At 44.1% G+C, this 13064-nt stretch overlaps 1 protein-coding gene across 1 annotated transcript in view; it reads right to left on the bottom strand.

Moving 5' to 3' along the window:
- LOC106594046 (low density lipoprotein receptor adapter protein 1) overlaps window positions 1-12826 on the bottom strand; it is a 129711-nt gene extending 116885 nt beyond the window's left edge. The window contains exon 1 of the mRNA XM_045721182.2: window positions 12428-12826. Within this exon, the coding sequence (XP_045577138.1) occupies window positions 12428-12512 (85 nt within the window). The 5' untranslated portion in view covers window positions 12513-12826. The remainder of the gene's footprint in view (window positions 1-12427) is intronic.
- Between the last annotated feature and the right edge of the window lie 238 nt (window positions 12827-13064).

The raw sequence follows: 13064 nt of genomic DNA, 5'->3' as shown, positions 1-13064 counted from the left end.
TTACTGGACAGGTTAAACAGACTACCATTCTGTTGTTATAGTTACTGGACAGGTTAAACAGACTAGCATTCTGTTGTTATAGTTACTGGACAGGTTAAACAGACTACCATTCTGTTGTTATAGTTACTGGACAGGTTAAACAGACTACCATTCTGTTGTTATAGTTACTGGACAGGTTAAACAGACTACCATTCTGTTGTTATAGTTACTGGACAGGTTAAACAGACTAGCATTCTGTTGTTATAGTTACTGGACAGGTTAAACAGACTACCATTCTGTTGTTATAGTTACTGGACAGGTTAAACAGACTACCATTCTGTTGTTATAGTTACTGGACAGGTTAAACAGACTACCATTCTGTTGTTATAGTTACTGGACAGGTTAAACAGACTACCATTCTGTTGTTATAGTTACTGGACAGGTTAAACAGACTACCATTCTGTTGTTATAGTTACTGGACAGGTTAAACAGACTACCATTCTGTTGTTATAGTTACTGGACAGGTTAAAACAGACTACCATTCTGTTGTTATAGTTACTGGACAGGTTAAACAGACTACCATTCTGTTGTTATAGTTACTGGACAGGTTAAACAGACTACCATTCTGTTGTTATAGTTACTGGACAGGTTAAACAGACTACCATTCTGTTGTTATAGTTACTGGACAGGTTAAACAGACTACCATTCTGTTGTTATAGTTACTGGACAGGTTAAACAGACTACCATTCTGTTGTTATAGTTACTGGACAGGTTAAACAGACTACCATTCTGTTGTTATAGTTACTGGACAGGTTAAACAGACTACCATTCTGTTGTAGTTACTGGACAGGTTAAAACAATCCTACATCCCTTCTCCATTCAGATGAACCATTCAATATCAAGCCACGTTCAGATGAGTAGGAAAAGTGTTCACATCCCTTATTCCCCTCAAATAACTAGTTAATGTAGTTGTTTCCAACTTACATTATAGTGCTTCTGAAACAATACTATACTGCTCCAAAAAATAAAGGGAACACTTAAACAACACAATGTAACTCCAAGTCAATCACACTTCTGTGAAATCAAACTGTCCACTTAGGAAGCAACACTGACAAATTTCACATGCTGTTGTGCAAATGGAATAGACAACAGGTGGAAATGATAGGCAATTAGCAAGACACCCCCAATAAAGGAGTGGTTCTGCAGGGGGGGACCACAGACCACTTCTCAGTTCCTATGCTTCCTGGCTGATGTTTTGGTCACTTTTGAATGCTGGCGGTGCTTTCACTCTAGTGGTAGCATGAGACGGAGTCAACAACCCACACAAGTGGCTCAGGTAGTGCAGCTCATCCAGGATGGCACATCAATGCGAGCTGTGGCAAGAAGGTTTGCTGTGTCTGTCAGCGTAGTGTCCAGAGCATGGAGGCGCTACCAGGAGACAGGCCAGTACATCAGGAGACGTGGAGGAGGCCGTAGGAGGGCAACAACCCAGCAGCAGGACCGCTACCTCCGCCTTCGTGCAAGGAGGAGCACTGCCAGAGCCCTGCAAAATGACCTCCAGCAGGCCACAAATGCATGTGTCTGCTCAAACGGTCAGAAACAGACTCCATGAGGGTGGTATGAGGGCCCGACATCCACAGGTGGGGGTTGTGCTTACAGCCCAACACCGTGCAGGACGTTTGGCATTTGCCAGAGAACACCAAGATTGGCAAATTCGCCACTGGCACCATGTGCTCTTCACAGATGAAAGCAGGTTCACACTGAGCACATGTGACAGAGTCTGGAGACGCCGTGGAGAACGTTCTGCTGCCTGCAACATCCTCCAGCATTACCGGTTTGGAGGTGGGTCAGTCATGGTGAGGGTGGCATTTCTTTGGGGGGCCGCACAGCCCTCCATGTGCTCGCCAGAGGTAGCCTGACTGCCATTAGGTACCGAGATGAGATCCTCAGACCCCTTGTGAGACCATATGCTGGTGCGGTTGGCCATGGGTTCCTCCTAATGCAAGACAATGCTAGACCTCATGTGGCTGGAGTGTGTCAGCAGTTCCTGCAAGAGGAAGGCATTGATGCTATGGACTGGCCTGCCCGTTCCCCAGACCTGAATCCAATTGAGCACATCTGGGACATCATGTTTCGCTCCATCCACCAACGCCACGTTGCACCACAGACTGTCCAGGAGTTGGCGGATGCTTTAATCCAGGTCTGGGAGGAGATCCCTCAGGAGACCATCCACCACCTCATCAGGAGCATGCCCAGGCGTTGTAGGGAGGTCATACAGGCACGTGGAGGCCACACACACTACTGAGCCTCATTTTGACTTGTTGTAAGGACATTACGTCAAAGTTGGATCAGCCTGTAGTGTGGTTTTCCACTTTAATTTTGAGTGTGACTCCAAATCCAGACCTCCATGGGTTGATAAATTGGATTTGCATTGATTATTTTTGTGTGATTTTGTTGTCAGCACATTCAACTATGTAAAGAAAAAAGTATTTAATAAGATTATTTCATTCATTCAGATCTAGGATGTGTTATTTTAGTGTTCCCTTTATTTTTTTGAGCAGTGTATATTCACTATTCCTATCATAGTCAATGTTCATCATATTCTACTGCAATGGTCTGTAGTTCCTTTTCCTCTCTCATCACGCCGTCTCTCTCCTCTCCCTGTCTCTCTCCTCTCCCTGTCTCTCTCCTCTCCCTGTCTCTCTCCTCTCCCTGTCTCTCTCCTCTCCCTCTCCCTGTCTCTCTCCTCTCCCTGTCTCTCTCCCCTCATCATTATACCCACATCATCCCTTGCTCCATCCATCCACCAGAATGTCTCCTCTTCCTCGTCATGACATTTCCCTGAGTCATGGCTTCCTGTCTCTTAACAAGGCGTGGGGGGATAATTGGTCTTGGAGGAGAGAAGAGGAGAGAAGCAGAGGAGAGACAGAGCTTTCAGACTGACAGACTGAAACAGTCTCTCTAATTACTAACTCATCTCCCTGTCACTATAATATCCCCAGTTCCCTCTATTCTGATCTAATAGCAGCTTGCTACTTCCTATACCCCCAGTTCCCTCTATTCTGATCTAATAGCAGCTTGCTACTTCCTATACCCCCAGTTCCCTCTATTCTGATCTAATAGCAGCTTGCTACTTCCTATACCCCCAGTTCCCTCTATTCTGATCTAATAGCAGCTTGCTACTTCCTATACCCCCAGTTCCCTCTATTCTGATCTAATAGCAGCTTGCTACTTCCTATACCCCCAGTTCCCTCTATTCTGATCTAATAGCAGCTTGCTACTTCCTATACCCCCAGTTCCCTCTATTCTGATCTAATAGCAGCTTGCTACTTCCTATACCCCCAGTTCCCTCTATTCTGATCTAATAGCAGCTTGCTACTTCCTATACCCCCAGTTCCCTCTATTCTGATCTAATAGCAGCTTGCTACTTCCTATACCCCCAGTTCCCTCTATTCTGATCTAATGACGGTTAATGATATCGGAGTCCAAATATTATTTCAGATCAGATCACTCCTTTCTCCAGGTTTACTGTGTCTGGCAAACAGGCTGAGCTAGCTTCCTTTCTGTGATGTATTCTATTGGTCGAGACGATGGTTCAGTAATAAAAGATTGTAAGTAACTGGGACAGAATTGAACTGCGGCTGCTGGCCTCAAAAATGTGACAAAATAAAAGAAGACAATCTGCTCGGTTCATAGGCCTACTCTTTGCCTATAGCCATATACTGTACATGTCTGTTCTATCTTCCTTCTGGAGCTGTGCTGAAGGCCGTGTCTCCTGTAGATGGCGACGAGCAGCCCCAGAAGAAGAGTCCTCTCTGTCCCCTGTGGCAGTTGGTCAGGTTTGACCTTTTGGAACATCTAACGGCCTTTGCTCCAGTTCTCCCTGACAAGATCCAAGGGGATGGCTCGTTCTCCTGACCACGTGCTGTGGTCCTCTCCTGCCCATAGCCAATCACATACTATCCTATCCTCCTGACCTCAACAGATGACAGTCATCAGAAAGAGCTTTCTCTTCTTGGCTGAAGGGCTGACATTAAAACGGAGCCTTTTCTCTCCCTTAGAGGGGAAAATGGCAATCACTACTAGTCTTTCTCCATGCCAAAATGTAGACAACGTATGTTAACCATGGTACCAACCAAGATATGGCAACCATGGTACCAACCATGGTACCAACCAAGATATGGCAACCAAGGTACCAACCATGGTACCAACCAAGATATGGCAACCAAGGTACCAACCATGGTACCAACCAAGATACCAACCATGGTACCAACCAAGATATGGCAACCATGGTACCAACCAAGATATGGCAACCATGGTACCAACCAAGATATGGCAACCATGGTACCAACCAAGATATGGCAACCATGGTACCAACCAAGATATGGCAACCATGGTACCAACCAAGATATGGCAACCATGGTACCAACCAAGATATGGCAACCATGGTACCAACCAAGATATGGCAACCATGGTACCAACCAAGATATGGCAACCATGGTACCAACCAAAATATGGCAACCATGGTACCAACCAAAATATGGCAACCAAGGTACCAACCAAAATATGGCAACCAAGGTACCAACCAAAATATGGCAACCATGGTACCAACCAAAATATGGCAACCAAGATACCAACCAAAATATGGCAACCAAGATACCAACCAAGGTACCAACCAAGATATGGCAACCATGGTACCAACTATGGTACCAACCAAGATATGGCAACCATGGTACCAACTATGGTACCAACCAAGATATGGCAACCATGGTACCAACCAAGGTACCAACCAAGATATGTCAACCAAGGTACCAACCAAGATATGGCAACCAAGGTACCAACCATGGTACCAACCAAGATATGTCAACCAAGGTACCAACCAAGATATGGCAACCAAGGTACCAACCAAGATATGGCAACCAAGGTATGGCAACCAAGGTACCAACCAAGATATGGCAACCAAGATATGGCAACCAAGATATGGCAACCAAGATATGGCAACCAAGATACCAACCAAGATATGGCAACCATGGTACCAACCAAGATATGGCAACCAAGATACCAACCAAGATATGGCAACCAAGGTACCAACCAAGATATGGCAACCAAGGTACCAACCAAGATATGGCAACCAAGATACCAACCAAGATATGGCAACCAAGGTACCAACCAAGATATGGCAACCAAGATACCAACCAAGATATGGCAACCAAGGTACCAACCAAGATATGGCAACCAAGATACCAACCAAGATATGGCAACCAAGGTACCAACCAAGATATGGCAACCATGGTACCAACCAAAATATGGCAACCAAGGTACCAACCAAGATATGGCGACCATGGTACCAACCATGGTACCAACCAAGATATGGCGACCATGGTACCAACCAAGATATGGCGACCAAGGTACCAACCAAGATATGGCGACCAAGGTACCAACCAAGATATGGCAACCAAGATACCAACCAAGGTACCAACCAAGATATGGCGACCAAGGTACCAACCAAGATATGGCAACCAAGGTACCAACCAAGATATGGCGACCATGGTACCAACCAAGATATGGCGACCATGGTACCAACCAAGGTACCAACCAAGATATGGCGACCATGGTACCAACCAAGGTACCAACCAAGATATGTTGACCAAGGTACCAACCAAGATATGGCAACCAAGGTACCAACCAAGATATGGCAACCATGGTACCAACCAAGATATGGCGACCATGGTACCAACCAAGATATGGCGACCAAGTCCTGCAATACTTTTGCTGACATGTCCCAGTTCTTATTGAGGGACTTTATGAAAATGCTATGCTTTATAACGTCTAAATAGTGTTGTAGCAATGGTGAGACAGCAGTGCTTTAATATGTTGTTATCCGGGGGCTCACAAACACAACGTAGCAGCACAGAAGACAGAGTAAACAGCCAAGTAGCCTCCTGTCTATCGTAGGTGAAACGGAAAGCACTCTCCTATGTGCTGATTCATTCAAAGCAGTTTAGACGTCACTGCAGAACACCCGCCGTTCGTAGGCTATAGTCTATAGTATATCCACATACCCCAGTATACGTGTGGGGCTTACACAAGTCCACATTTCTTATAAATCTCATTTTCAAGACATCAACGTACAGCAACATTTTTAGGCGTCACTGCAGAACACCTGCCACATGCATATGCCCACATACTTAGCTGTTGGGCTTACAAGACCCGAATTTCATATCATTTTCAAGACATCAATGTAGCTGTACAACAAATATCACAATATCTGAATATAACTTCAAATAAAATACATCAACGTAGGCTACAGCAGAACACACATATGAGAATATATAGACCTCCTGTCTATGTGAAAATAGGAAGCGCATATTCCTATAATTAATTTATTTAACTTTATTTAACTAGGCAAGTCAGTTAAGAACAAGTTCTTATTTACAATGACGGCCTATACCGGCCAAAACCTAACGACGCCGCCCTATGGGACTCCCAATCACGTTCGGTTGTGATACAGCCTGGAATTGAACCAGGGTCTGTAGTGATGCCTCTAGCACTGCGATGCAGTGTCTTAGACCGCTGCGATACAGCCTGGAATTGAACCAGGGTCTTAGAGAGAAATTACCAGGAGGCAACTTGATGTCTTTTATTAGAATGTTTACAGTGCGAACAGTGAAACGATGAATAAATAATGCAGCGAGAGGTACTGGATCCGGGACTAAACTATGTTAAATCTGAGAGGTGCCAGGATCCAGCTCAAATTAAGCATAGTGAACAGGCTATAGGAGTTATAACCACCACGACATTACAGGTCAGACTATAGGAGTTAACCAGCATGACATTACAGGTCAGACTATAGCAGAGCAAGGCAGTTAACCCACTGTTCCCCGGGCACTGTGGACGTGGATGTTGATTAAGGCAGCCCCACGCAGCACCTCTCTGATTCAGAGGGGTTAAATGTGGAATACACATTTCAGCTGAAGGCATTCAGTTGTACAACTTTATTATTAAAAAAATATATATTTCACCTTTATTTAACCAGGTAGGCTAGTTGAGAACAAGTTCTCATTTACAACTAAAGCAAAGCAGTTTGACACATACAACAACACAGAGTTACACATGGAATAAACAAAACATACAGTCAATAATACAGTAGAAAAAAATGAAAACAAAAAGTCTATATACAGTGAGTGCAAATGAGGTAAGTTAAGGCAATAAATAGGCCATGGTGACGAAGTAATTACAATATAGCAATTAAACACTGGAATGGTAGATGTGCAGAATATGAATGTGCAAGCAGAGATACTGGGGTGCAAAGGAGCAAGATAAATAAATAAATACAGTATGGGGATGAGGTAGATAGAGGGGCTGTTTACAGATGGGCTATGTAGAGGTGCAGTGATCTGTGAGCTGCTCTGACAGCTGGTGCTTAAAGCTAGTGAGGGAGATATGAGTCTCCAGCTTCAGTGATTTTTGCAGTTCGTTCCAGTCATTGGCAGCAGAGCACTGGAAAGAAAGGGTCCAGATTGTCTAGCCCGGCTGATATGTAGGGTTCCAGATTTTGCAGCTCTTTCAGAACATCAGCTATCTGGATTTGGGTGAAGGAGAAATGGTGGGGGCTTGGGCGGGTTGCTGTGGAGGGTGCTGGGCAGTTGACCAGGGTAGGGGTAGCCAGGTGGCCAGCCGTAGAGAAATGCTTATTGAAATGCTCAATTATAGTGGGTTTATCGGTGGTAACAGTGTTTCCTAGCCTCAGAGCAGTGGGCAGCTGGGAGGAGGTGCTCTTATTCTCCATGTACTTTACAGTGTCCCAGAACTCCTACAACAGACGAGGTATCTCCCCCCTTTTCCTTTCTTTGTGGATTTCAAAGCACAAGCTGTGCAAGGAAAAAGGCTAAACAAGTGAGTTTGGGAAATGGGTAAGTATGTATCTAAGACATAGTTTTCACATATAGACTTTACAGTATATGCCTTAACTCAGAATCAACCTGGGCTCTCCAAAAAGAATATGGTCGCTGTGATAAGACATGTTTTTTGATTGACGATTTTCTGCATTTCTCAAAGTCCCATCTAATACAGCCGTAGCAGTCTCTCTCTCTCTTTCTCCCGCCTCAATTTTAAACCGCTACCCTTTTTCAAGTCCCACTTCGTTGTACAGTGTTACCAGGCTCTATATATGCACAACGTTAGTAGGGCATGTTTGTGTGGGAAAAGTAGGATTGGCAATTTAAAAATAATCTCTAAAAATGCTGGATAGTACATTCAGGGAGGTATAACCCTACAGACAGATAGAGATAAACATAACATGTGATTTACTTTACCTCAAATCACACTAGCTGATTGTCTGTTTGGCACATACCGTAGCTAGCAGCCATGCTAAACCTTGTTATGGCTTCAGCAGACAGCTCTGACACATCACTGGCCCACACACACACACACACACTGGCACAAAAAGACAGTCCTCCTTCCAAACCCACACGAGTTAAGTAGCTTCTGGACATTAGCCGTCACTCTGTAAGTCTGTCTTTCTGTGTGTGTGTCTCTGTGTCTCTCTCTCTTCCACCCTGGTTCCCCTGCTAAATAATGCAGACATGAAGCTCTCCTTCGCTATGTGCCTAAACCAAGCTACATTCACTCTAATAATGCCATTCTGTCAGTCACAATACTCACAGCCCTCATCCAGTCACAATGCCTCATCCAGTCGCAATGCTGCTCACAGCCCTCATCCAGTCGCAATGCTGCTCACAGCCCTCATCCAGTCGCAATGCTGCTCACAGCCCTCATCCAGTCACAATGCTGGTCACAGCCCTCATCCAGTCACAATGCTGCTCACAGCCCTCATCCAGTCACAATGCTGCTCACAGCCCTCATCCAGTCACAATGCTGCTCACAGCCCTCATCCAGTCGCAATGCTGCTCACAGCCCTCATCCAGTCACAATACTCACAGCCCTCATCCAGTCACAATACTCACAGCCCTCATCCAGTCGCCATGCTCACAGCCCTCATCCAGTCGCCATGCTCACAGCCCTCATCCAGTCACAATACTCACAGCCCTCATCCAGCCCTCATCCAGTCGCCATGCTCACAGCCCTCATCCAGTCACAATGCTCACAGCCCTCATCCAGTCACAATGCTCACAGCCCTCATCCAGTCACAATGCTCACAGCCCTCATCCAGTCACAACAACAAGTGTCTCACAGAAACAAAACAACCAGAGTAGAAGCCACAGCAACAATGTGCCTGTTCTCTTAAGAGTTTTGTTCATTTTCATAATTCTACTGAATGATGACTGACGGTGACGATGAAGGTGATGATGATGATGATGGTGATTACCTACCAGCCTGTAGGCCCCTAACTACCAGATAACTAACTAGTCACTATGGCAGCTAGTGTCCTAATTTATGGACGTAATGCATTAACACACACACACACACACACACACACACACACACACACACACACACACACACACACACACGGGAATCATTCAAATATTAATCCAATAGGAGCATATCCAAACCCCTCAGGCTCACATTTAAATGTAAGAATTCATTTATACTGCGTTGGTTTCAAAGAGACTCTGGCTGTTCAGCACATCTCTGTTGGCGTACCGAATGGCACCCTATTCCCTATAGTGCACTACTTTTGACCAGGGCCCATAAAATCTCTGGTCAAAATTAGTGCACTATGTAGGGAATAGGGTGCCATTCGGGACGTCGACTCTGTCTCTAACTGTGAAATGAGTCAGTCTGCTCAGTCAGTCAGTCTGCCAAGGATTTGTAGTTGTCTAGGTGCAATATTCAATCAAAATCTGAAACCAGGCTTCCAGGGTTAAAGTCAAAAACATTCTTCTCATAGCAGTAAATCATGTTTGATTGGTGTTTATGACTGTTATTCCAGAAACTGGTTTGATTAACTAGACTGGAACATACTCTATTGTAAGTCTACATCTCAAATTTCACCCTATTCCCAAAGTCCCTGTTCAAAGGTAACGAACTATATGTATTGAACCTTTATTTAACTCGGCAAGTCAGTTAAGAACAAACTCTTATTTTCAATGACGGCCTAGGAACAGTGGGTTAACTGCCTTGTTCAGGGGCAGAACGACAGATTTTTACCTTGTCAGCTCGAGGATTCGATCTTGCAACCTCTCAGTTACTAGTCCAACACTCTAACCACTAGGCTACCTGCCGCCCCAATGACAATTCAATTACAACAATACTGAATGAACAATGAACACTTTTATTTTAATATAGGGAATAGGGTGACGTGTGGGATGCAGCCTAAGTATACAGCACCAGTCAAAAGGTTTAGAACACCTACTCATTCAAGGATTTTTCTTTATTTGTTATATTATACGCAACGCAGTACAAGCTAGTTCACCTAGTAATATCATCAACCATGTGTAGTTAACTAGTGATTATGTGATGATTGATTGTTTTAAAAAAAAAAAAAAGATAAGTTTAATGCTAGCTAGCAACTTACCTTGGCTCCTTGCTGCACTTGCGTAACAGGTGGTCAGCCTGCCACACAGTTTCCTTTAATGCAATGTTATCGGCATCCAAAAATGCTGATTACCGATTGTTATGAAAACTTGAAATTGGCCCTGATTAATCGGTCGACCTCTGTTAGTCATAGCGCTTGATGGTTTTTGCGACTGCACTTGAAGAAACTTTTAAAGTTCTTTAAATTTTACGGATTGACTGACCTTCATGTCTTAAAGTAATGATGGACTGTTGTTTCTCTTTGCTTATTTGAGCTGTTCTTGCCATAATATGGACTTGGTCTTTTACCAGGTAGCCCTATCTTCTGTATACCACCCCTACCTTGTCACAACACTACTGATTGGCTCAAACGCATTAAGAAGGAAATAAATTCCACAAATTAACAAGGCACACCTGTTAATTGAAATGCATTCCAGATGACTACCTCATGAAGCTGGTTGAGAGAACGCCAAGAGTGTGCAAAGCTGTCATCAAGGCAAAGGGTGGCTACTTTGAAGAATCTCAAATATAAAATATTTATATTAATAATAATAATAATAATAATAACAACACTTTTTTGGTTACTACATGATTCCATATGTGTTATTTCATAGTTTTGATGACTTCACTATTATTCTACAATGTAGAAAATAGTAAAAATAAAGAAAAACCCTTGAATGAGTAGGTGTGTCCAAACTTTTTTGACTGGTACTGTATGTTTTTGTCTTCCCCTGAGCTTTTGTGGAGGCTTGAGGAAGAAATGTTTTCTCGCCCAGGGAGAGACTCTTCAACCAAACACTTCACACTTCAGAGTGACAGCGTACAGCAGCAAGCATTGCCATGAGCCAGAGACCAAATGTCAGTCAGAGCCTCTCTTTCTCTCTCTTTATGGCTCTGTCCGTCGCTCTGTCTCTCGCTCTATGGCTCGGTCTGTCTCTCTCTCGCTCTATGGCTCTCTCTCGCTCTCTCTGGCTCTGACTGTCTCCCTCTGTCTGTCTGTCTCCCTCCTTCTCTCTCTGTCTGTCTCCCTCTCTGTCTCCCTCTCTCTCTCTCTCCCTCTCTCTCTCTGCGACTGTCTCCCTCTCCCTCTCCCTGTCTGTCTCCCTCTCTCTGACTGTCTCCCTCTCTCTGACTGTCTCCCTCTCTCTGTATCTCTCTCTTCCCCTACTGGCATGTTTCTCTGACCTTTCTCTTCTCATCAAGAGAGGATATTGTACATTCTACAACCCGCTGTATTCTACAGACTGGACTGAATTGACAGATAGTTTTAACCCCACGGGGAATTGTAAAGAGGAAGAGAAATACATTGTTCCACTGGGATTTAACTTGACAGTGAACACGTGTGAATTTCATATAAACAAGGAATAGCTATAGGCCTTATAGAATATGAAACCAACGAGTCTATGGTCTCTCCGAAAAATACAAGTTTGTCTATTGATAGTTATGAATTCAGACAGCAACAGTGATATAAATTGTCCTTGTGCAGTGGAGTAGAACAATAGCATATGTCTGAAGTTAGTAAGATACTTTCCATAGTTATACTGGCTGACCTGTTTTAATAATTCATTCCTCACATGAGTGTGCAGTGGACTTAGGTAACCAGATAATAAGAATAGCATTTGGACCTGGGGAAAAAAAATTGCATATTGCCCGGTGGGGAGAAATAAAAGGCTATATTTTAGTGATAGATAACGGGTAATAAAAAAACGTTACACTATTGCAATTCAGAAAGGTATACTGCGACCTAATTGTTTTCTATCATACACAAATGTCACACCTCTGAATCTACTGTTCTTTAGTTTCTATACCAACAAGAGTGGTGACAATAGAACAAGATTGACAGCCTATTGTCAGCGCTTTCCTTTGCTTGTGACAGCTAGTCTCGTTGCATTGTGCTATCGTCTAATGTTTCCGTTTCTTTGCATCGATATATGGCCTTCGCCGGTGTGAATTTGACGATAAGACTTACTTTCGTGCTTGGAGGTGCCCCATGTGTGCCGCGGAACTCCGGGACTCTTGATAATCGCTCTCCCAGCTGATTTCAGAGCATCCATGCTTTAGATGTGTCTCAGTGGCAGGTGGATTCCCTCTCCGCTTGCTTTTGGCTCAGAAAGAGAAACGATAGTAGCCCAGCCTACGTACATACACTACAACAGTCGACTACTAGTGATGCGCGGTGCAGCGAGCGAACAGGCAAGACGATAAGACCAAGTTCAAACTCTCGTTCCCTGAAACAAGGATCTCGGTCTGATGAAATGCTGGGCAGCGCAGCCTCCTTTAACCCGTTGCTCTCCGGTGCTGCCTGGGTTGGGGGCGAACATGAAGTAAAGGTGTGTGTAGCCCTTCCGCCACACCCATTTCTGGAGGAGTCTTGCATAGAGCCCCACAGAGGTGTCATAATACCCATAAAACCTAGTGGTCAAACAGGGAAATAGTTCCAAACGTTTTTCCACCATTCATTTTTCCAATAGAGGATTTTAGAAACACTTCAAATAAGGTCTGTGTTTCGTGTAGGCTCACCCTGACATGATGTTTTAATAACCGTTTAAATCTCTCTGGGTCAAGGTGACTTTTATCAATATATGTGGCTCTATTTGAATTGATTT

This window comes from Salmo salar, chromosome 06 (assembly GCF_965601325.2).
Source record: "Salmo salar chromosome 06, fSalSal1, whole genome shotgun sequence".
Taxonomy (NCBI): domain Eukaryota; kingdom Metazoa; phylum Chordata; class Actinopteri; order Salmoniformes; family Salmonidae; genus Salmo; species Salmo salar.
This window is presented reverse-complemented; position numbering and strand designations above follow the sequence as displayed.